Source organism: Phaethon aethereus, assembly GCF_964289735.1.
Source record: "Phaethon aethereus genome assembly, chromosome: 2".
Lineage (NCBI taxonomy): Eukaryota > Metazoa > Chordata > Aves > Phaethontiformes > Phaethontidae > Phaethon > Phaethon aethereus.
This window is the reverse complement of record NC_138582.1, coordinates 105,408,776-105,433,987: the sequence shown is the minus strand read 5'-3', so window position 1 is coordinate 105,433,987 and position 25,212 is coordinate 105,408,776. Positions and strand designations below refer to the sequence as shown.

General features: G+C 39.5%; 2 protein-coding genes across 2 annotated transcripts in view; both read right to left on the bottom strand.

Annotated features, from left to right (window-relative positions):
• The window catches only part of CTDP1 (CTD phosphatase subunit 1), a gene marked incomplete at its 3' end in the record, with an annotated part of 95,301 nt that extends 86,327 nt beyond the window's left edge, over positions 1–8,974 (bottom strand). The window contains exons 1-4 of the mRNA XM_082015510.1: positions 8,919–8,974; positions 6,175–6,268; positions 5,273–5,401; positions 3,770–3,920 (exon numbers count right to left, since the gene is read on the bottom strand). Coding sequence (XP_081871636.1) covers positions 3,770–3,920; positions 5,273–5,401; positions 6,175–6,268; positions 8,919–8,959 — 415 coding nt within the window. The 5' untranslated portion in view covers positions 8,960–8,974. The remainder of the gene's footprint in view (positions 1–3,769; positions 3,921–5,272; positions 5,402–6,174; positions 6,269–8,918) is intronic.
• A 14,679-nt stretch (positions 8,975–23,653) lies between these two features.
• Positions 23,654–24,841, bottom strand: LOC309417896 (RNA polymerase II subunit A C-terminal domain phosphatase-like). The gene has a single exon (XM_082015511.1). It carries the CDS (start codon positions 24,696–24,698, stop codon positions 24,363–24,365), a length of 336 nt encoding a protein of 111 aa, XP_081871637.1. The 5' UTR covers positions 24,699–24,841; the 3' UTR covers positions 23,654–24,362.
• Between the last annotated feature and the right edge of the window lie 371 nt (positions 24,842–25,212).

Genomic DNA, 25,212 nt, shown 5'->3' with positions numbered 1-25,212 from the left:
AATTCTCTTCTACTAATTATCTGAATACGCAGGGACTCGCTACACTAAATGAGACAGGAGTGCACTGATTAAATGGCAAAACCACAATGAGGCATTCAGTTGCAGTGTTGTCCAGCTAAAACCATAAGAAAAGGGAAGTTGAACTAGGAAAGCCCAAACACAGAAACCCTGGCTGCCAGGGATTAGAGATTAGGTACTATTCTGGAGCTTTTCAACAATGCTTTGTTAAGGACTTATTAATCCTGAAAAATTATTATGGTCACAGTTTGCTGCCTTAGTGTTGATAATGAATTTCTTTCTTAACAGTTTTTTATTGGAGAAGTATCAGTTTGCACAAGTGATAACAGCTGAAGAATAAGTGTTGATGAATTTCTCATTTTGTAAGCATGCTTTAAAAAATTAGTCTTTTGTAGAAGTCAAACTGATGGAAGACAAAGACTTGCTGTTTCAAATCAAAACTTAGCTTCCATTTCTTCTCATAAACTAGACAATGTGCTAAGTACGCCTCTGAATAGTTTCCTGAACAAACTGAAGACCCTACCATTATCCTTTGACAGCCATATTAGGAGGGACTATTCAGTAGACTTACCTAGCAGAGACTATTCCCCCCCAGCTGTTTGTCTTCCAGTATTTCAGACTGGGTCTTTGCACATACAGTCTTATCAAGCTGTGTTACCTGATCTTATACAAATTTGCTTTCCTAAGAGACTCTGTAAGTAAGACTTGTAAAGTTAAAAAAAGTCATATGATGCAATGTTCAAATTAACTAACTTATATTGGGGAAGTCTCAAATCTTATAGGCAGATTGAGTTAAATAGCAATTCCTGGTAGAAGTGATGTAATAGTAGGGTCCAACATGAATTTGAAGAATTCTTAAAAATAAATCTCAAATCAAATTTCTGAAGAATCAGATCACCTCCAGTTCTACTTCAGGTCCTACTTTAGAACCTGGAAAGAGCTGTTGACCCAGTCTTTCAATAGCATGGGACACCTTCAGACACTAGTGATTACATATACACACACATATTCTGTCAATTATTTATTGAAATACATACTGCAATATACTTGCTGTAACAAACCATACATACAATTAGTCCTATTTTCTAAATTCCACTATAAATCTTAAGAGTGATTTCATATTGCACTATTGCTGCCTAGTGGCCTCTAAACTCAAAATTCACAGTGACACTGACTTTTACAACCAGCATTTAAGCCGACTTCAGTATTAAATACATGGAACTTCTCTCATGTAGAGCAGGAAAAAGGAAAGTCAAGTAACAATTCGTCAAAATAATTATGCAGAAGAGAAATACTATAGGAAGTTCTAGATTATAAAATCCAAAACTCATTTTCATAAACCTATTACAAGATACCACTTTGTAAATGTGTCAAACTAGGGTTTAGGATAAATGACTTCAGCAGACATAAATGGTGTTTACAAATATCAGCTAATCCCACTTTACAGCTGATAGGAGTCAGTTGGGATGAGAAAAAAGGACTGGCAAGATGTCATCCTTTTGAAAAATGATGAAAAAGCCTTCTAGGACATGGAAGAAGGAGCTCAGAGTTCAGATTTCACAAAGAAATATAGGATGTACATGGAGGACCTAAGAAAACAACCTTTTTCTTACGAAAAATATTCCCGGCATTTTATTATGAGTCCTCTCTTTATATAGCATAGGGATAATGGTAAAACATCAAACTGACAGCTTTCTGTGAAAAATCATTTAAGCAATACTGCCATCAAGTGTTCTCTATATGTATTAGCTATACATTTTTCACTGCATCTTGGTTGTACAGGTGAGTATGTGGACCAAAGGCTGTATCAACTCTTTCTCCATACCAACCAATTTCAGCTGAAACTATCATCATCACTGTGCAAGTAATCCACTTGTAGTTTGAATGCTTTTGATGAGGTTAGACACGTAAAAATCCCGAAGTCTGCGGATGTCAGGAAGCAGCAATACTCTAATTTGCTTATTTGGTGGTTATTTCCTCTATGAAACAGATGGAGCAGCTCAAGTATGATGCCCACAAAGAGGCTTGTCACATTACAAGTATTAGTCTGTACCAGCATGGGGACTGCACGGTAACCCAAATTTTAGCTTGGAGATTAAAATGAGCAAACACAGGACAAAATCACACATTGGGAGAAGATCAATCTTTGGGAAAGCACTTGCACATCATGAGTTAACTATCTCTGCAACTCATTCTTATCCCTGGCTCTGAAGATACACATCTTCTGACCTTAGGCCACATGCAGATTTTGGCACACATATCCAAGTGAGGAAGATTGCCCACCCACTTCCTTACTTTAGACCTAGTGTATAAGAAAAACATTCCCCTTCTGCTACACAAGAAATAACCACGCTCTAAGAAGTACAGCAGTGTACAAAAGTGTGAATGCATTAGCGCTACACAATGTATAATCCAACAGTGAGACTGACAAAGCTTTAGAAAGATTCTTCAAACAATGCAGCCAATAAATACTGAGTAATATAGAAATGTTCACTTGGATCGGCAGGACAGGACATGCCTCTCCTGAACTTTCCTTCAAAGAGAATTAGTTGGAGATCACAAAAGAGGTATTGCTTTCTGATTGCAGAAGTCTCTTATATTTGTCATTACAAGCATCTTCTGTGTCTTATTTATCATGCATAAAGAACCTTCTAATTAGACAATTCTTTTCTAAACTGTTCTAGAGCTAACTAGGCTAATTAGCTCCATTTTGGAATCTTCCTTCCTTGCCAAGAAGTGGGATCATTGGGATTGCTCAAGGAAAGCGTGGCAACATGACACAAAAAAAAGCAGATGTGAAAGACAAAAAAAAGCTTGGAGACATGGAACAGCAGCAAGGACAGTTTGACATGCGGAGTCATAACAACATATATATGTACATGTACAACATATATATGTATAATTAACAACATTGTTAATTATGTTGTCTTAGACTAACAGACTTAAAGGAAAGTCTGAGATCAAAATGCTATTACATCAAAGATAACAAGATAGGGTGAAAGCCAATTTTAAAGTTTAAACACATGATCACACTCTAACATCACACTCTAAACATGAATTTGACCCATATGCGTGCATAACAGGGTAGGTTTCTTTTTTTGGAAAAAACCAAAATATTTCAGCCAGTGACCCACACTATAGACTACTATTGCTATAATTTAAATGGAAGTTTTCAGTTACTAGGAGAAAATATTTCTCAGTTCTTGAGAAGAATATGTGAAAATACTGCTAGATCTCTGCTCTTCCTCAAATAAGTGCATCTCAGCTGCAGGACACAAATAGAACTGCTGTAAATTGATTTATAGCAGCCAAACTTCCTTTGGTGAAAGGAAACAGTGGCGAGGGAGGGGTGTTCCCCACAGGAGGAGGTAATTTCATGTTGTTGATATTTATGGGACTGTTGCTTTAGATTTCTAAGACAAGTGATGTTGCAGATCATTTTTAGAGCCCATCAGCATAATTTCTTACTTAATTCAATAGGAAGGCACTAGTTCTCATGCCACAATCCCATTCTCTAACCACCAGGGAAGCAAAGAAAGCATGTCTGATGGGAAAAAAAAAGATTATTTATAAAATTACAGGCCATACAGGCACTGCCTTGTAAACAAGCCATGATTTCTGCTTATGGGGCCATTTAGGAAATGTTTTTGCACAAAACAAAGAACAAATACTGGAAAATGACCACAGAAAGAAAACTAGTTACAAGAGTATGAAGGCTGATTACGTAAATATTGTTAAACACACTACTCACCTGCAATAGTATGTGCATACAGTCTGCTGCCAAAAGTAAAAACATGTAACTCATACAGCTTGGCAATTTTTTCCAGGAATTCCTTACAATGAGGACGCAATCGAGTATGCAACATAGGCTCACCTCGACCTAACTGGAAATGAAATATTCCCTAGAAGAAAAAACATGTTTCATATTATCAAAATACCAACCAAAAAGCATTCCAGAAGTGCCCTCTTCCATCACTTCCACTACTTTTATTCGGTCTGACTAGACTAAAGCAAGTTTCAGCCACAAAGATTATGTGGATGAATAAAATCCAAAGCACATTTTTGCTCTGTGCCAGGAAGTTCAACACTAAGTTTTTCAAATGCAGGAAGCTGCACTGTTGAAAAGTTTATGATCAAAGTAACTTTCATTCAAGTCTTTACTCTCAGAAAACAATCTGAAAAAAGCAACTTGAGAAATTTTTCAGAAAGTTCAGGATCTCACTCCAATCAGTACTACTCAGTAGACTTCACTTAGATTAGTTTCAGTGCATATCAAGCTCAGAGGAAGACTTTGTTGCATGAAAAAAATATTATGTCTGTGGAAACATACCATTGGATAGCAAATCAGGAAGGAAGTTTGCAGGTAAAGATCCCAGTTAAAAAAAAAAAATCTCAAAATCTTTTAAAAAATGTTTTTCTTCATACCATGCATTTATACAGATGAACACATAGCCTTTCTAATACACAAGGTTTTTAATCTTAAAAATATTAACTGTTCCCTTTCCACCCAATTGTAAAGTACATTTACAGCTTTTTTTTTTTGCTAGCAGGTGTGAACACATGCTGAACCTACTGGACGTGAGAGAATAGCAAGAGGAAAGATAGGAACTAAGTAACCACAGTTTGCATGACACTGGACTTTGAATTTGCATCCTCCTGTACAAGACACTGTAAACACATTCCACTGTGTTTCTTGTTTTCAAGTTTCCAAATTGGAAATATTACAAGTCAGTAGTCCCTATTGGTTCAGTGACAAGTGTTTCATGAAGAAATCAAATAGCAACACCTAAACTCCCCCCCCCCAATTAAACTGAAGAAAAAAAAATAAATCACTAGACACGTTCATGGAATGGCAGACATAATAACACACAGGATTACCCAAAAAGGGACTCTGAACAGTAATTCACTATATCCACCTCAGACTTGGAAGGGAAAAAGTCTCATCACTGAGTATTCATACTGGTGAATGGCAGAGGAACAAAAGCAGGGATTAAAAATAGCTACCTGAAACTTCTCACTTAAAGTGACTGGGATGGAAAAGTGCAGGAAAGCATAAATGGAAGAAACAAACCTGTCAATTTAAACATTGAGGAAAAAAAAAAAAGACCATTATTTTAGAAGATATGTTTCTCATTTTCTGCTATTCTTCTACAATTTTATCTAAACCACAGAACGTTTTCCTAAAGAACCATAATTTAAATATTGTTAGAAATATCCCTGTTGTTACTTTGGCTTGAAAGTTAACACCAAATACCTTATTAGACATTTGTTGGCAGTGCTGTTCTGTAGTATGGATCAACGTCTGGTCCAAATCTACCATAAGCACGAGTTTTCGATTTCTATGTAGTCGCTGTTGATCTTCTCTTCCTAGCTGCTCAGCTTGCTGTAACAAAATATTCATAACTAAGCTTAGCTTAGAAGAAATAAGTTAGGCTTATTGCCTTTTGTGTATTATAAACTCGAGAAGTTCTGCCACAAACTAATTGCTTAAGAAATGATGCTTCAACATAACTGTAGTAATGGCAGCTTTGTCAGCAATTTTTCTGCAGAAAAAAAAATACTCCCAAAGTCTACTCTCAGATCGCTGTAACACGAGTAACTCTTAAAATTGATAAACTCAATAACTTTCAAATAAGTATGTAATAAGCTAATTAAGTAACCACTGAATTAACTTAAGGCCAAGAGTCTTGAGAGGAAATAGCAGTAACTTTGTGGCATACAAAGGTCAAGTTCAGTAGGTCTGAAAACTCTGGTTGCTACATTCAGCAGTTTTGTATCAATTAGGTACAATATGGCTGCCAACACTAGAAGCTGCTAATGACAAAAATTACTGTATACTTGGATTGCAAACTTGGAACACATTTCAGCTAGTGGAAACAGAATTTTCACAAACTGCTTATCCTTAAGAGACAAGTGCCATCTTTTCAGTGCACAGCTCTAAAAAACCCACTATAAAACCTGATAACAATCAATCTACATTAGGGTAAACACACAAAAACCCCAGGCAAATTATGTTAAACACCAAAGTCCTCTTCAAAGGGAAGCCAAACTTTCTCTGTGAAGTATATATAACATTGAAGAAGCTCCTATAATTAAGCTTCTCAACTGTGGAGCTACAGTGAAAGGTAGGAATAAAGAAAGCATGATGGTACTTACCTCAGAGCTAACTTTCAGTTCTGGGACACTGTGAACCATAGACACAGTTGCTGTGGATAATGGCACATTCTGCTTTCCATTCTTACTTCGTATCCTAATCACGCAGGGGAAAGAAACATTGAAAGAAAGTGATAGTTTAGTGAAAAGTTGAACATACTAAAATCAAACTAGTGTCAAACTAGTCATCACCAAAAGACTATGATTAAAAGAGCTATTTTAACTAATACACTCTTTCAAATTCTTGTTAATGCAAGTTATTGAACAACATGGATAAAGAGATCAAAGCAGCTGACCATAAAAATCTTGCAAAAAGTCACTGTAATTAGTTACACTTCCATATAATTACTTCATGAAAAATGATACTAAGATGAAACAGACATCTATGTATTGATTTGCATTAGAAAGCAGTTATAAACTAAGCATAACTACCAAACCATTCAAATTTACAACTACTCCTTTCCTTTTTTTTGCGATCACTCAGCATGCAATTATCTACTTTTCTCCAAGCCAGACTGTGAAATAAATTTAAGCAAAAGATAGGCAAAGGTACTCTCTACTCATAGCAGAGTGACTTACATGTGACTGCTGCTTCAAGAAAAGCATCCAAAAAAATCCCCATACATGCTTTTCCCTTTGGCACAAACAGAATGAGGTCCTACATGTGTGTGCCAGTATTTTATTTATGTGTATATATTATACATACATACAGTCTTACTTGTATACATATCCATATGATATATAACGTATGTATATACAGATAAGTATTAATACATACAGAATGCATATCACCCTCATACGTATATATGAGAGTGTGTGTATATATGAGTATGAAATTCGTTGAAAACTGACCAAGTAACCCCACATAGCATCAGTATCACTAGCTTCCAGCTTACACAGATCAATTTGTTGTGAATTCTGGTATCTAATTTTAAAGGCATTATATATGGTTCACCAACACTGAAAATATGACCATACAAATTTTGTCTGATGTGACACATGCACATCTTTTAATTCTCCCAAGAACTGTCCTATCAAGGACAAAATTTGGTATCAGATCTACAGCCAGAGTTAAGCTTCACCCAGTTTTCACTTCATAACAAGCAAGTTCCTGAGGGAAAAGAAATGTTACTGAGCTGTGTTGAGGCAGGCACAACCACAGACAGATATGCTTTTAATGTACCGTAGTGTTTGGAAGCCCCGATACCCAGAAATGAAAGACAGATTATTTCATTTGGTCCAAGGTCTACATGCACATTTTTGCATCTGACATCCTTTGCTTCAGAGTTCAAAACACCTCATATATAACACTTAATGACATTTTAAACAAGCCTTTAAAAAAGATAAACTGTTTTCAGACTATTTGTTGAATAAGCATAAGAATTGTTTAACAGAAAGGATGCACCACTGACTAACACACAACAATCTGGCAGTGAACTGGCTGTACTCGCTTTTCTTCAAGCAAGAACAGCATCGATGCTTTTGAATTGCCTTCCGATGTAGGCTCACCAGACCTAACACATTCTTCCAGATGTATAAGCCATTTTGTATAAAATGAAAACATTATCTGAAGTAGAGAAGTATTAATTGAGAAAACTGAATTCACTGCATACCCTAAATTTATCTAGATTTTTAATCAAAGAATTGCAGTATAGCAATATTTAGATGTGACTGTATTCAAACCTCAAATCAAGTATTCATTCAGGGCAGGCAAAGCCCTATTTGTTATTATCCTAACTTTTTGTTAGGTTTCTTGTTTTGCCAATAATACAAAGTATTAACAGTCAACTGTTCTGTTACATCACAGATATTTACACCTGCACAGATAAAACTCTCAGGTTTATTAAGTTGCTGTTGACACACCTTACAACTCATAACCTCAGTTATGTGTACACAAAGAGGAAAGTGGGATACACCATAATGAGTATTTCTGTCTGCCTATGTGCTCTTTACGTTTTTCTATTTAAGGTAGTTAAGCTATCCTACATTTATCTCCCCAGAAAAAGAGCATGCACAGTTAAGCCATAAATTTGTAACGTGAACTGTAACTCAAGTACCGATATGGCATCTTATTCACCCATATTCCTAGTTATGAATCCCTGTAACGGCTCAAAGGAAATACAGTTCTAAACAACGTATCCGTCACCACAGTGACATATAAGGAGAAACAGGGTACATATTTGAAAATTTCTGGGTGACAAAACAAGTGCCTTGTGTAAATAGCAGAAGTAAATTAAGACATTTTGCAACAGCGGCACAGATCTTGCCTATTTCCTCTTCATGTGCTGATTTTATCCACAAGGAACACCAATTCCTGCTTACAAGCAGCAATTTTTCAGTAAAGAAATATACTTTATTAAACGAGTATACTGTTAGTAATGTGATCAAAAACTAATATATTCGGATCACTCAACTTTAAGCAATAATTTCATGACCTAATCTCAATAGATTTTTTTTTTTAAAGCAAATTTGAAAGAGTGCTTTATGCTGAAATATAACTTTTAGAAGAAACACCTTCTCAGATTTCTTTATAGGAGCACTCTGAGCAGACCTACTTATGTTAGGCAGTATGAATACTGTTCTCCCTCCTTACCAGTGTCTACAACTTTGCAGTTACCCTTCTAGGTATGATTCACAACTACCAAGACTCAGAATGGAGAAACAAAGAGTAAATGAGAAGGAAGAGCTTGGATCCCTAGTCACAAGCAAGGAGAGACTGGAATAAAAAAAGAGCTGAGAATACTTACTGAGTCAAGTCCTGGCCGCACTCTGCACACAAGCCTTTCATAACAACAGGATGGCTGCATCCTTCCAGTCTCACCAAGACACCCCTGAAAAAGATATAGTAATTCCATTCATTGCAGGTTGATTTCAAACACTTAGATTAGTGACTGCAGATTGAAAGAGTTCAAAGAATAATTTCTGGTTATGATTTTAGTGCCAGCCCCCTAAGATACATGTTTTTGCCCCAACATGGGGAAGACAACACCAACTAAGTATTCAAATTATTCAATTTCACACCTTCAAAAGTCACCAAAACATATATTAATGTCAGATTCTAACCTTTGTTTAACAAAAGAGTTCACCATATTAACAAAACAAGCATTGTTTATCCAGAAACAGTTTACATTCCATTAGATACAACTCCCCAGTAATATGCTACTGAGCTACACAGTAATGAAAATCAGTACAGAAAATTTAGTTCCATACTGGTTTTATCTTAGTTTATTACTTTCTTTTGTTATGACAGAAACATATATTGCTTCAGTCTTCTCACAAAAATATTTTAATTTTTGTTCCTTAAGCCTTGGATTGACACATTTTAAAATAAAAGACATGCAAAAGGATTTTTTATTCTTTCTTCCAAACAAGGGATAAACCAAACCAGAAATGAGAGCTTGAAATGCAGAGAAGTGTGACATTTACTATTCCAAACTGCTTAGAAGACGAAGTCTGCTTTTCAGTTGAATGATCCAACTAAACTACTCCTTTGTTCAAATTCAGTTCTCAAAATTCAGGGTCTTGAAAACACCATCATTTTTTTTTTCCTCAATTACTTGAAAAGTCATTTACAAGATACTTCTCCCATTTTCTTCAATAGAGTTGAAGGAGTTTCTCTTTCAGACTAAGCTTAGTTTTTAAAAAAAAACAACACTAATAATATAGTTCAGCTAATTTCCTCAGGTCTGTGACCATAAGCTGCAGCATGTCTCTCATATTTCAGAAAAATAAAAAAGTCAAGAAGCTAAAAAAAAAAATCCAAGCTCTTTCATAAGTTGGTTGTAGTGTTTTCTCTTTGGCTTCAAATCTGCACTGCAATTAGACAACAGCACCAGGAGAAAAACTGTTTTGCATGCTCAAATCTCTCATTCATATATTAGACTACTAAGCATTTGAGTATTCCAAAAGGAAATCTACTTTCCAAATGATGCCTGCAACTGCTTCCTTCCAGTATGTCACTCATCTCTCAAAGACCAGAAGACTGATGACTCTACTAACAAAACTGCAGTTCATGCCCATGCTGAGGATTTTTTTCCTCTTTGAGAGTAAAAACTATATTCAGGTTAGGTTTATTTAAAGAAAAGTCTTCAGAAGTGTCCTGGTTTCAGCCAGGATAGAGTTAATTCTCCATCACACTACCAGTACTCCCAGTGACAAAAGTGCAGATCTATTCCCTTTTCACTGGCAGTTGTCATCTGCTTGGAAATTACACCTCTTCTTCCCGTGTAAGCATTTTAGATCTCCTTTTTTAAACACAGTATGTATTTCACAGTACATGAATAATAAATAGTCATTCTTGGTTTTGTAGAAGAACTGCACAATAGACAAGCTATTTTTGTGGCCCTTCACTATTAGCAATTCATTGTTTGATTATTTAGTTCTCCTCTCATGCCCCTATGTTTGCATTACTTAATCTGACTCTTCTTCTCCCCCTGCCTGCTTCAACAACATGTCTGTCTTGCTGTCTTTTACCTTGATTCAACATTAAGTTCCTTACTTTTAGGCTACCTACTCACACTAAGTACAATGTCAGAATTGCTCATCTTTAATCTGTGTTCAGTGTATGAACCTGAAATTACAGAGACAGCTAAAAGGCAAAAAAACCCCCTGCAATATGAGCTACAGAAATGTGGATAAGATTTTACAATGACTTTTTAACCCAATTTAATATTTTTTAACCCAACTTAAATTTCAATAGTTTAGGAAAAAAGTCTTTTGATGCCATCTTAGAAAACAAAATATCTTCAGGCATTCTCTACTTTGGTAGTAAGTAGAGGTAACATCACGCTCTAGGAATGTGACAGGAGGGGCTGGTATACTCCTGGGCTGAGGTAAGATTCAAATTAGGACATGCAAGAGTTACCATTCATGTATAGGTACACATGATCTTGTCCTTTTGATTTTAACAAAGAGATTCTTACAAGAAAATTAGAGTTCTAAATTATTCATTGGTATCATTCCTCAACAGCACCTCTATACCTTATCACATACCAAACAGCACTGCTAAATATCAGTTCTGCCCCTGCACATTTAAATATGACCAAAACACCTAATTTTATGATGCTTGCTGGAGATAAAAAGTATGTGATACCAAGCCCTGTGATATCTGTTTAACCCAAAGGATAGAGGAAGAACTTCAGAGCACCGCAAACTTCTGAGCACCCTACAGTCAAGCTGGTCAGGTTTCACATACAACTGTGAGGATCTTAAGCAGACTTCACCGAGGGGAAAAACCCAAGGAACCCACATGCTACTTAATGCTGCAGAATGAAAGCCTAAACTCTACTAAGGCTTAAGCATACTTTAATATTTTACTTATTTAAATTTAGCACATATGCTTTAATTACTGAAAAGAATATACTGTGGAAGAACAAGAATAGAACTCAAGTAAAATGACTTTTGCATATTTCAGAACTGGAAACACTCCTTTCACTAAGATTTTTAAATTTTAATGGCCAAGATGCAAGTCAATTACCAGACAAGAGCGAGCGGAATCAAAGTGTGCACGTCTATTTTTAAATGGCTGCATATACCAAACAGGGGTTCAGGTTTCTGCTTGTTCTCTTCTCTGGGTCATGAGTGAAATCCGCTTAAAGAACAGAGCCACTCCCTACTTTTGTTTCTAGAGAGCAAAATAAATCCCCCCCCCCCCGCCCCTGGACTGAAGAACTGCAATACATTCTACTGCTGGCAGCATTAATGGCTATTTCCTCTTTCTCCCCAGATTTCTCCAGGATCCACTTGGTGATAAGCAGAGCTCATCGGCTACTTCAATAGTAACATTCCAAAGAAAACTGCCACAAAAGATGCAAAAACCTTTTCCAGTTTTACAAATTGTCACAACTGTGCATGTGAGCCAGGCACTGGGGAGGAGTCATTTCGCGGTGAAAGACACACTTTGGGCGGGAAGGGGGGGTATGGTGGTGCAGCCGTGGGTATTAGGGTTCCAATACTCACCCTGACAGCTAAAGGACTGCAACAGGACAGCAAACCGCCCACACCATTTCTTTTGGGTATCAAAATACAATGGGATTTAAGTGAAACTTGAAGAAGTAAATAAGGAAACCCACTCTAGGATCTTACTGACATTCTTTCCAGATGTGCTTGTAAATAAGAAACAGAGACTCTAGGTGTGCCATTATAGCAAAATTTTATTTTTGTTGTAACGATCACGGATAGGGACAGACATTTACTAAGGGACTCAGGATGCAGCTGACCACAAGCCCATCACTGTCCTCCCAGCACTTCTACATTTTACCTGCTTCTAAAACAAGTCTTTTAACAATATCTCCCTTCAAACAGCTGGGGGGGGTAGGGGGGTGGGGAGAAGGAGGAAAGCTTTTGTGAAATCCAATACGAGCATTTTGCTTTTATTAACAGAGGAAGTCAATGCCTTTGCTAGTTTGAAGGTGTGGTCATTAGTGCTGACTCCAAAAGCAAGAACTTTATATCAAGCACAACCATGGCTGTGGTTCCCAGTAGGTTAATTACAGCCAGGAAAGCCAGCATACAAAGCTCTCACATCTATGCTACAATTTGCTACTCCTCAGTGAAGCAACCAGTTAACTGGATCTCTGAAGTGATCCCACTACAAACAAAAAGCAATCCCCTAAAGTTTTATTATTTTTTAATCCTGGTTCTCCAGAATGATCTAACACTTCCTGCAGCGAAGAATGATGGCAGCAAGCGCAGAAGTTACAGGAGAACATGCGCAAGAACTTCTTGAGCTAGCCTACCATGGAGGAGAACACCTACCTGCAGCCGGGGGCTCGGCCAGCACCAGCACACAAGTACAATGGCCATGGACACAGCATTACTGAAGAAAACTACAAAGAGCTGTACCTTAAGGGTACGCAGCATAACATGATAACAGATAGGTTATCTTAGTTATTCAGAACTAGGCTGACTCGCGTGTATGTTAGCCATGGCCTTCTATTACAGCTTGGCTCCACTGCCAGAGGCAACTGCTCTAATGGCTTGCTGCCAAAGGCAGGCAATGCCTTACTTTCTTTTTTCCCCACCTCATGTTTCCTCTGAAAGCCCACCCCCTCGTTTGGCACTTCCAGACAGGACTATTTCGGGACCTTGGGAGGTAGAACAACTGACCAGCCCTATCTAGTTTGCTGCTGGGTTTAGAGAGTCAAAGCAGCTGATAGGAGTCCAGCAGGACTGATTGATGGGAAAAGATCAATGGTGCAAATGTTTGTAAAAACAGGGCTAAAACTGGGGGAGGACCGAAGCAGTTTCAACAACTCATTTTCTCCCCACAGTAACCAGGCCACTTTGTTAGCATTTATCTTACTTATCTGTTCAAGACTAGCTTGAACATCTCCATGCCACGGAGACATAAGTATTATTAATTATCTTAAAGTCTGTTTCAAGGAACCATGCACCGTCACAGAAAATATAGTGCAATTTTCCAAAAGTGTGAATGGGAAAATAGAAAAAAGTTACAAGATGAAGCTACTGCCCTGCACTCACTTGTATCTCAACGGTAGCTATCAAAAGCCAAGAAATTGCTGAGTTTCCTCAGATCAGTTTTAGATAAAGACAGACAGCAATACCACAAAAGTCATATAATGCAAGTTATCACTGTGATCACTTAAAGCTGCTATCCTCTATCTGATGCCATATGCCCTTGAAATTAGAAGATGTAAAACCATACTAATGCAGAAAAAATGAGACTCCAGAGTACCAGTAAACAAAAGCGTCCATCCCCACCCCGGTTCTGCAGCATGCTCAAGAGGGTGTTATTGACAAATTGTCAAGGGGTAAAAATACCAAATGAACACATCTCAGATCAATGATTATTAATATCAACTATTATTGAATCAACCAACTGATCTAGAATAGATAGAAGTACACAATCTTTTAGCTGTCATAAGACTACCATGGCAGACAGGTGAAGCCTGATTCAACTTAAAGTCTGCTTCTAGTTTATTTTACTCAAATTTGTGAAACACTGACATTTTTGTTAGCTTATACCAGAACAACATTTTGTGGTATGTGGCTGCAGGATTTAGAACCACTACAAAGAGCCCTCAAGCGCAACTGACATCAAACCACAGCCTCTGTTACATAGGACTCCAGTTTCATAGCAAGGATTTTTCAAAGCCTTAATCACCTTGAAATCACCATGAAAGAGTAATTCCTTAGATAATTAACCACTGGATTTATTTATTTATTTATTTAACCCTCATCAATGTCTGTGAAGCAGCAGAGAGAGTCCTTGAACAATTCATTAAAAATACCATGGATGACAAGTACACACAGCCCTTGCTGCTATGGGCAACCCATAGCCTATAGCCTCTTCCAGATGTTGCAAGAAACTTGCCTCATCAGTTCTCTACATAGGCCACTTGATGTACACTCAAGGACAAGCAAGCAGAGAAGGTTGTATTTCAATGATGCATGAGTCCCAAAGCCCCACCTAACCAAGTCAGCCATTCTAATTTAAAAAAAAAAAAAAGAACAAAGAATAAAAAGCCAAAAAACCACACCCAACCCTAGCATGATGCAGACATCAAGGTACAGACACATTTGTAATTACCATAACTATATAATAACAAATGCTGTGAGCAGTAGCTCATAGAAAACCTAGTTTACACTTCAAGCTATCATCTCAACTCTTCAAAGCTAATGGGGAAGTCATGGGTATTGAGATTTTTTTTTTTCCCCAGTTAAGCACAAACTATTCACAATTATGAGTTAAAATGTGTGCGAACTTAAAAACACTGTAGAACAGGAAAGCTGAACAGTCAATTTTCAGGCAAGATATCTGTTCAAATCTAGATATCATCAACAGCACTACATAGGTCACAAATGCCAAGAGCAACTTAGGCCCAGAGTTTCTGGATTTTATTTATAAACCAAAAGATGTCTTAAGCATGAATTAAGTCTACTTGTTTTGCATAACTTGCAAGCCTTTTAGTAGCATTTCTAGATAAGAGTTTGGCATTACAAGGAAGGAGGTGACCTTCTCCTACCTTCCAGGCACACACATGCACAGGCAGCATCTTAAGTGTTTCAAAAAGCCACTGTTAAAAGTTAACAATGTACAATAAAAAGGTACCAAAAAAGCAAAGCAGTTTGCAGTGCCCTTTACATAAAATCCAGTAAATCTTTAAATTATTATTTAGAATGGCTTTTTATTTGACTTTGAACATTTTAACTAAAATTTTATGATTTGGCAGTTCTCTGTACTTTTACATAAAAACCCCTCAAAACAATGGAGTTTGTACAGAACGGATTCAAAAGTACAGAGTTAAGAGCTCACATCTTCCTAACTTGTTTCTTTAGTATTAAGTGGTCCTTCTAACAAGAACAAAAGAAAACAGGCTGCCATGTCTCTAATTCACTGAAGTGGCAAACAGGTCTGCAGTCCATCTGCCCATCATTACTGTCAACTACTGACATTACAGTTTTATGCATTTGTGTTTCTATTGCCACCTGTCTCTCACTGCAGTGTTAGCAGTCACACAGCACTTCCCAAATGCTTGCAGCACAACTCCAGTTAAGAGTTGAGGAACTGCATCTAACAGCGCAAGGCCAGAAAGATTGAAAAATTACTTCTGTGTTCACGTACAGGTCACATTTTCTTAGCTGAAGAGATGACTATCACTTGCAGCAGTAACAGTAAAATCAAAGTGAACACATGTCCTTTGACTCCTTGACTACACTTAATATCAGAACTTTACACCAACTATAGAAGTATTATTTGAAAAGCTCCGTGGGACTTCAAACTGCTGACAGCATCTCTAAGAGGTGTTTGCAAATTCTACACACAAACATCACAGCAACAGTCTAATTAATGCCAGTTACAGCTGGAAACATAATGCATATTATAGTCAGCTTCCCTCTACCACGTAACACATCTTAGAAAAGTAAGACTTATGCAGGGTATAAAAGATGTGCTGAAATAGTTAAAACATAGTAGCTTTAAGAACATGTCCAAATTTAAAAACAGTGAACTGTACCTGTGGTTTTAACTCAGGATTTTCATTGTTACACTAAAGAAGGTGTTTCATTTTTTTATGATTTCCCCTCTTTTAGCATTTCATGAGTCCACTGCCATCAGCACCTGCTTGTATAAGAAACACAGGGCAAAAAGCAGTAAGTGATACAGGTATAAGAAAAATGGAAACTACTTCACTCACAAAAAAGCTGGCAAGGGAAGAATGAGGCATGGTACAGCTCCTAAGAAAATCTACTTGCAGATTTCAAGTTAAACATTTTTTACAAAGCTTACATTAACCCAGGACCCATTTTCTAAACCACCAAGTATAGCTTTTTAGCACACACGCCTCAAGACAAGTTTTTTGGTTCAGTAACATCCATCTGAAAGCAGGATCAAAAAACCCAAATCTATATACACACACACACATATATATGATGAACACTGCCAACCTAACTGGCCTTTATTCCAAAAGTTGAAGTGGCAGAGCAGTGACTGTACATCCTTCTAACTGACAAAACAATAATTAAGCTAAAACTGCAGTTTTCTCAAACCACACTTCAACTTTCACATCAGTTACTAAAGAACAGTAGTCACAGCTGAACTGCTGCAAAGCCAGGTGACAACAGTCTTGGACTAATCCCATCTCTGATCCCTTTTTGTTCTTTTCAGGTGTATACCTTCTCAAATCCCACACCTCTCCTCCACATAAAGGCATATAATTTCCCCTTATCTCAGACCAACTTACCAATGCATTCCTCCTACCCCCAGCCAAGATCACCTGAAGAGATTTGGTTTGCTTTCTGCACCTGCAGGCCCACATCTAAAGAAACAGCTACAGGTGATCACGAAAACAGCCCGGACACCAAAGCAGAGAAAGATGACTAAGAAAGAGGCAGTTTGACACACACACAGATGGCAGCAAAGCTATATGTGTGTTTTTTGCTTCTTCCTGTGCACAAGAAATCTGGGAGGATCCTGTGACCTCTCCCCCTCTGCCTTAGAAAGCGGCATCTATTAACAGAGAACTTTACACCTTCTCCATTAGAACAAGACACTTAAGCGATCACACTCCCTTTATCTGCTACTTCCAAACAATGAATAAAATGGGAAGAGGCTTACTGCAGGATGCGGAATACTTAAGTCTAACAGCTTCCTCCCCTCCTTTCCCTTTTGGATACTGTGGCAAACTTATCTTGACACTACTTTCTGCATACGTTTTCCTCTGGGACTTGCTGTTAAGCCAAATGAACACACTTAGACAGGAAAATTTAATTACTCTTAACACCCTTAAAAGCAATTATGAACAAGACCATCATAAGTTACACAGCAACGTTCAAACCAAGGATGAGCAGCTCCACATTTGGCAACAGCATGCCAAACACGGTATCACATGCTGTCAGGACACATGAACCCAGAATCCTGACACACACTCCAAAAGCAGAGTGCCACAGTTTAGAAGGCTGCTCACTGTATGAAGGGGAAGTAGTATAAATAGCTGGAAAGTTACCTGGAAAGATAGTTAAGTTCCCTTCTTGTTTAGCGATGCCTTCTTTGGCTAGACTGCTCGCCCACCCTCTCCCTGTGAATGGGGATTCACACAGGTCACTCCACAAAGCTTGGGCCAAGACCTTTTGCCTTACACACCAGCTGAACACCGCAGTTTTAGATGTAATTTTTAAACTAGGAAGCACTACAATGCAAACAAATGGGGATTATTCACTTCTACTCTAAAATGTCTAAATCACTTCTTTATTCTACAGTTTTTCCTCAAAATAGTTGTAGAAAGGCTTTTTTTTTTTTTAAAGACTATTAGTTAAATAGTGGCCTGGCAATATCCCATCCTTTCCTTAAAAAAAGGACATACTATAAAAAATTGGTATGTTTCTAAAAAGTCATCTACATGGTATACAGCCACCTTTTACCCAGTAACACACAAAGCAAAAAAGTCCTTCTGGATCTAGATGGTTCTGATGAATGATATCTTGCACAAATCATCCAGCCTGGTTACCCTAAATCTAAATCATTTCAGTCCCATCAGATGACTAAAGAAAAATTCCCTTCCTATTGCACTGGGAAGAGCACAAAACCTTTGCTCTTTGTTTCAAAAATAAGTTTTCAGATGGGCTCCCCACCCCCTTCCCCCCCCCCCCCCCTTTTTTTGAATAGGACCAGCGTTTCAGAAAATATCAGAAAAGATAGAGAGAGTGCTCTCGCCAATGGTGTCTGAATTTCAGTCTGGCTAATTGCTTTCCACTGACAGGCTAGGCTGAGGCCAACAGAAGTAGTTTCTACTGACTGGAAACAACATTTCAACCTTTTGGGCAAGAAGCACTTCTCCATTAGAAGCACTGATACAGACTCTGAAGGAAGACAGACTGTTTTGTTGAGCACTGTTGTAACACCCTACAAAACATGGTGAGAAATTCTCACCCAAGCCTCACAGCGCACATTACATATGGCAGCACTTCCTTGTCCACACCAAAAAAGGAGGAACCTGTCCATCTTCCAAAGTCTTTTTGGCATCAGAAACGCAAAGACCGGTAAGTCTCTCCTGTTAATGACAGTATCCCTCCCCAACAGTCCAAGGGTGGGATTTCCAATTCCATAGGCCTAGGTTCAGCAAAACAAAACCTAGACAAAACGTACAATCAATCCTCGATCTACCTGTAATGCAATACCACCTGCTCTCCAGGAAGTCATTTTATGCTCCCCTATACACTTTAAAAGGCAATTGCTGCAAATTCAAATAACCACATGTGCTAGAAGACCTTATATTAACCTTTAATGAACAGTTTTAACTACACAAAACAGCCATTCATAGGAATATTTTATGAGTGACAACTCGCAATGAATTTGCCTTTCATCATTCTCAAAAAGAGATGCCAAAATGGAAGGCTGGCAGCTCGTTACCAAACCTTCTGGCTAGAAATTCTCAGCTGGAACTATTTTTATATACTTTTGGTAACATTTAAGAATTTGCAATACCATCGCCCCATATTAATTTTTATTTAGGGAGTTCAAATGTTGTGTTAACAAATTACCTAAGGGGAGTCTTCCACTGGGTAAGACTGACTTTGAAAATCTCGTCGGCTGGGACCCCTTCTAGGGTCAGCCCTTAAGTGAACACCAAACATGCAGTCATCAAATCAGAAAGGTCCAGGCAGGCACACAAGTTGTACTACTAAGATCTCTCAAGGGAAAAAACTCTCTTTGGTCAAGACAGTAACTTAAGACAATTCAAAGCAAAAGTCTTGTCTCCTCCTTCCTCAAACTCTTCCAATCCCTTGGGGTTCAAGGGGCTAGGTATTGCACAGCACAAAAGTTAAAGGTCTCATTCCAGTCATCCAGTCAGAATTTTCGTTCTTATATTTTCTCTTCAGAAGACTATTTGTTTTACAATTAAGGAAAACCACACAGCAGTTTCAGAGAAGAAATAACATGCATGTTTGCCTTTGAAAACGAGCACGGTTTTCTAAACAACTCTTGTATTGAAGTAAAGCTCAAAAATGCAGTACAGAAACTAGACAGCAATTAAATAAAAATCCATTATAATTTGAGTAAAAGCAAAATGGATCGCCAGCACAGACATCTACTATCATACACACTTTTTAAGAGAGCTATAACCAGCTTGCAGCTCTACAATGGGATGCATAAAATAGTACCGTGAGCTCTCTCACTCTGTCTGCTGGCCCATGGGATTCTGCATATGCTCACATACAGTGGCAAAATCCTTGAGCTCAAGCAAAATGAGCAACTTGTAGCAAGAGCTCAGAGAGCAGAAAATCCCCCAGGTTTGAGAGAAACCTTGTAAGGATAAAAGTAATGTGTTACTAAAGACTATCATACCAAATGCCATATGGGGCATATACAACCTCAATAATGTTACTTCCCAGTATCAACATGTCATTCATGCCCCTAATGACTCTACCGGCATTTACGCAACCACTTTGAACTGACCTAAATACAGGCTAATGCTGAACGTAGACATCACTCTCCCTTTCCCCAAACCACACTCTTGTTGCACCAACTGAGCAAAATGAGGGAATTGATCAATATGGACCATTTCATAAGAGGCTGTGTAGGAAGGATTGAAAGAAGAAAACAAAAAGAAAAAAGAGAGACCAAGCCATCTTTAGTCACGATTTCCAACACTCAGCTCAATGCAAGCTGGAGGAACACAGAAGCGTGAGCATCCCTTCCAGCCAACTCTCATATCAGCCTGAAGCAATCATGGAACCACGGCTTAAGGAAGCCGCACCGAGAACAACTGTGGACACGGGGCTGCTACAACCAAACTAACTTCTGAGCCTGATGCCCGTTTCCAAGCAAACCTGACTGAGCAGCTTGATTCTCTTAGACAAAGAAGTTCCTACAAGTTTTGTGAAAACAGATGGTCACGTAAAGAAAAGAGACCTTGTACTCTACCATTCAGTACTATTAGCTATAGTGTGAGCTTCCAACTTGTTAGGTGCCAGAGAACTAGGAAGAGGAGAAAAAGGTGGCAATGAAGAATGGAAACCCCTCATTTAGAGCTTAGATCTTTTTCAATATCAAATTCAACCAAACACAGGACAGATGCATTAAAAAGCAGGCTTCCTTAGTATCACAGTATAGGACGGGAAGGAAAACAAAACAAAAAAACATAGGAAACAGGTTGGCAAGATGCACACCAAAACTTTTTATTAAAAAAAAGGAATGAATCCAAGGGTAAAAAGGAATTAGGTGAGAGATGTAGTGAGCTGGGATCAATAAGTGTTATTCAAAAATCCTCCGTGTTTGGAAATGAGATTTTTTTTTTGGTAGACTTTAATTAAAGTCCATTAAATATTTGACAGGCTATTATGAAAACATTTGTGTCTAACTGAAACGGCAAGTTGGTTTTCCCATAGTTTTTTTTACAAGTGTCATCACTTCAAAACTGTAATTCATCAGCATTTTAGTCCCCTTGAAGGCTGTAAGATGAAATGTATTGGGGTCCAGGGTTAAGTGTCCTCATCTCAGGTGATAAAACCCTGAGGCTCTGTGACATTGGATAATCAAAGGAAGATATATATGTATTTTTAATATATAATTAAATTTTCAATACAAAAAAATGCCACTAGCAACACATAAAAATCTATGGTTTTAGAGAACAAATTCCGTCCTCTTTCCTGCCATCTTCTCCAAAAAGAGAAAATAAAAGATTTGCTTCACTAGAATCCAGGTAAATTCAAACAAGATTTTGATTACAACACTCAGACTTTATGGTCTGTGGAAGAATGTAAGTTTTAGCTACTAAACCTATATAGTAAGACACAAAGATACCCAGCTTAAATGTAGAAGTAATTAATCTTTTGGAGGACTCTACTGAAGTGAACCAAACAAGGGAGTTCCAGTATCTTATCCCATCAGTAGGTCCTGAAAAGTGGACAATCGTATCATATAAGAAATGCTCATGTAAATACGCACATTAAGAAAAACCATACTGACCCAACCCAGGATCCTGACATACCAGAAGCAGCTTCAAAACGATTAACCTTGATGGGTAACTGGCATTAATAATACATGGAGCAGTGCAGCAGTTTTTGACATTTTATTTGTTGCTCCTGCCACCCATAGAAATTATGCTTCATTAACATAAAAAACCTTTCATTAACTGCTTGCTGTCATCCCTGCTATTTACAGTCCCAACAGGTCAGACACCTTCCTCTCTCAAGTTCTCGTTTGAGATTTGATGCAAGCCTACCTCTGCTAGGACAAGCAAAAGCCACCTCCTGCCTGCCTCGGACTGTCACCATCACCCCCACCCCATACCATCATCTCCCCTCTGGTGACAGCTGATGTGGCATGCTGACACAGTAGACTGCACGAAGGAAGGAACCCTGCTGAAGAACTGAAGCAGCAGCTTCCCCCTCTCTCCCAGCCAGATCAGACATTTTAACTATTTTTGCCAGTGCAATGCACACCAGGAACATTCAGACAGGACCGTGCAGAATGACGGGAGTGATCGTTTACACCACTGTCAATGCCAAAAAGCAGGTAATCAAACTACAAGAAAATTAAGCGCTATATAGGCAGAACATTACTTTCATATACCAAAAGATTTCATCTCATGACTAATGAAAAATAACCAAAAGTTAGAAATGTATCTTCTCAAGAGGGAGAGACTTGTGCTAAAAGATGTCATTATTTTCAGAAATAATGATGACCAAGCTGACATAGGAAAAAAAATGTAGCCAGTCACATTATTTATCGTCAGATAAAAAGGTTTAATCAACTTATGTTCTTGTGTTCTAACAAAAAGAAAAAGTATTTGGAATAGAAACAGTATTTCTACAATGTTTAAGTGCCTGACAAATATTTGCACATATCTTTGGTTTATAGAGAATTTGGGGCTAGGTGGACCAAATCCACTTTTTTGAAAGCAGCAAATGGCACTTACCACCCTAGATAGTTTGGATTAAAAAAGGTGTATCTTCTAGAGATGCTCAATAAGTTTCAGCAATGTTACCTACCTTAATCACATGTGTATTTTAATATTGCACAATATTAACATATCTTTAAATATTGCTGATTGGTAGTGAAAGGTTACTATTTCCATTCCACAAATGGGAAGCCACAGACAAGAGATTAAATGCTCACCAAAAAAAACTTTTAAGTGACCAAAGAAATGCAGTTATGTCTTCAACTGCTGACCAGCTCTACTGCCCTTAGGTCATGATTCTTCTACCTCTTTGCTTGAACTTTTCTTTTAGATTCACCCAGTAAATACTATTACAGCATGCAACAGGGAATGCATGCTGAAAAGTCAGAATTCTTGAAGCACAACATCTAGCAATAGTTAATATTAAGAACTAACTTTTAGCAGTGTAAGATACAAATGTTTTAGGAAGCCAAGAACAACAGTAATAAAGAACAGTAATTATTCTCTAATTGTCTCAAAGCAAGTGCTTGCTAATTATAATCAAGTGAACCAAGGCTAAACAAATCCAATACAAGCATTTTATAGAAATTGGTGCACTCAAGTCCTAAAGTTTAAAATTGAGCACAGCTAAACCTAAAATGCTGCTACCATCATATCAGATCCAGCATATTTTAAGTAATTTACATTTACCATCTTTGTTTTGTTTTTCCTCCCAAGTGCTTAGCTAACATAACGAGAAGACAAGAAGATAAAGTTATCTACCCTTCCAATCAGTGCTATCAAGATTAATTTCATCACACATAGTGTTGTAAAATTTTAGTCTGTATTTTTAAGATGCTTAGTCTGACCTAGCATTTATGGTACCTTTATGCTAAATCAGATATTTAAAGGTTGTCTACGTTGCACCAGATGCAACAGCAGAATGCTGCTGTGGCACGAAAGGAAAGCCACAGTCTTATCTCAGAAAGAATAATATTCTCTGTAGCAAGAAAAACACAGCATATATCTCCTCTGTAGCATCTTACATTACTGACCGATAAAAAAAGAATCAGATCATTTCTTTTCCTGAATCTTTGAGAATACCCCCATACACAGATGTTTCACATATACTGGTGATTTTCAATCAAGAAAGTTTAGGCCTGGCTGCACCCACCCAAAAATCAAGAGAATTGCAATAAAAGAAAATAACTTGCTGTCATAAAACAGAGGAAGTAGAGTGTTTCAATGGTTTCCTGTTGAGAAAAACATGTGCTTGAAGTCCAGGGCAGCAAGTTATTAGCCCAATTTAACCTAGAAATCTGAGAGGCCCCCTCTAACTCTTAGCCATTTAAGAACTCAGAAGTCGACCAATATCCAATATCTTATCAGGAAAATGCCATTGTTAAACTATGAAAAATCTCCCTCATTTAATCCCTTGCTCTTCTGAAAGTTCAAATTACACCCTCTCGTTTATATTTGTGAAGCTTTATACATTTAAACGCCTACAGTATTAGAAGCGTTTAGGCTGCCGATACTGGTACCTAGTAGTTTAACACTGTTTTGCCGCAGCGCTGATCCCCATTAAAATTCCTCCTATCAAGCAGGAAACGATCGCTTTGCTACCTGAGTTTTGCACCAACCTAACAGTCAGCTGCCAAACGAAAAAAAAAAAAAAGTATTCCTAAGCAGTTTTGCCGGTTTTGGGGGGCCCCGAGGCACGCGGAGGGGATGCCCAGCTCTCGCAGGCAGAGCTCCTGGTGAGCGTCCAGCCGTGACCCCGGCCCGGCCCCCACAAAAGTAGTGCGACACCCGCGTCCCGGGCCCCGCCGCCGCCCCCCGCCCGCCCCGCACTCACCCGGGCGCGATGACCTGGCCAGGCCGCGCGCACAGCTCCCGCACCACGCCGGGCCGCTCCGCTTTCAGCCTGCGCTCCGGGCCGGCCCGCTGCGGCCGGGTGCTGGCGCCGCTGGCGGCGGGCGGCGGGGCGGCGGGGCCGGCGGCGGGGCGCGGGGGGGGCGGCAGCGGGGCGCACAGCGCCAGCACCGACCCTATCTGCACCGCCGCCCCCACCGACACCTTCCACTCCAGCAGCCGCAGCGGCCGCGAGCCCGGCGCCCGGATCTCCGTGATGGCCCCCGCCGGGCCCTCCGCGCCGGGCCCGCCGCCCCTCTCCGCCGGCCCCTCCATCGTCCCGGCCGGGGGGCGTGTGTCGCTACGGCAACGCCCGCGCCGCCGCCGCTGGCCCAGCGGTGGGGCTGGCCTGGCGCTGCCGCCGGGTCGGGGGGGGGGGCGGGGGGTGGAACAGGGAGTGGGGGAGTCCCCAATAGTCACCGGCGGCGCCGACCGGCAACGAGGTCACGGCCCCTCTGCGCAGGCGCCGGAGGCCGCGCGTCCGGCCGGGCTTAAAGGCACAGGCGCACCCAGCTCGCCCCGCGGTGGCGGCGGGGGCGGGGCGCGGACGGTGACGGGGGGCGGGGAGGCGACCCCCGCTCGCGCCGTCCCGCTCCGGCGGAGGGAAAGCGCCGCGCCCCTCTCCCACCACCCCAAACACGTTTCCGGATCCGCGCGCGCCCTCACCCGCCCCAGCGCGTGGGAAAAGCTGCAGGGGCTCGCGCGCGAGAGAGAACTACGGCTCCCGGCAGCCGGCGCGCGGGGCGGCCTACTAGGGAGAGGCCGCTCGGGGGCGGGACGCGCGGGGCAT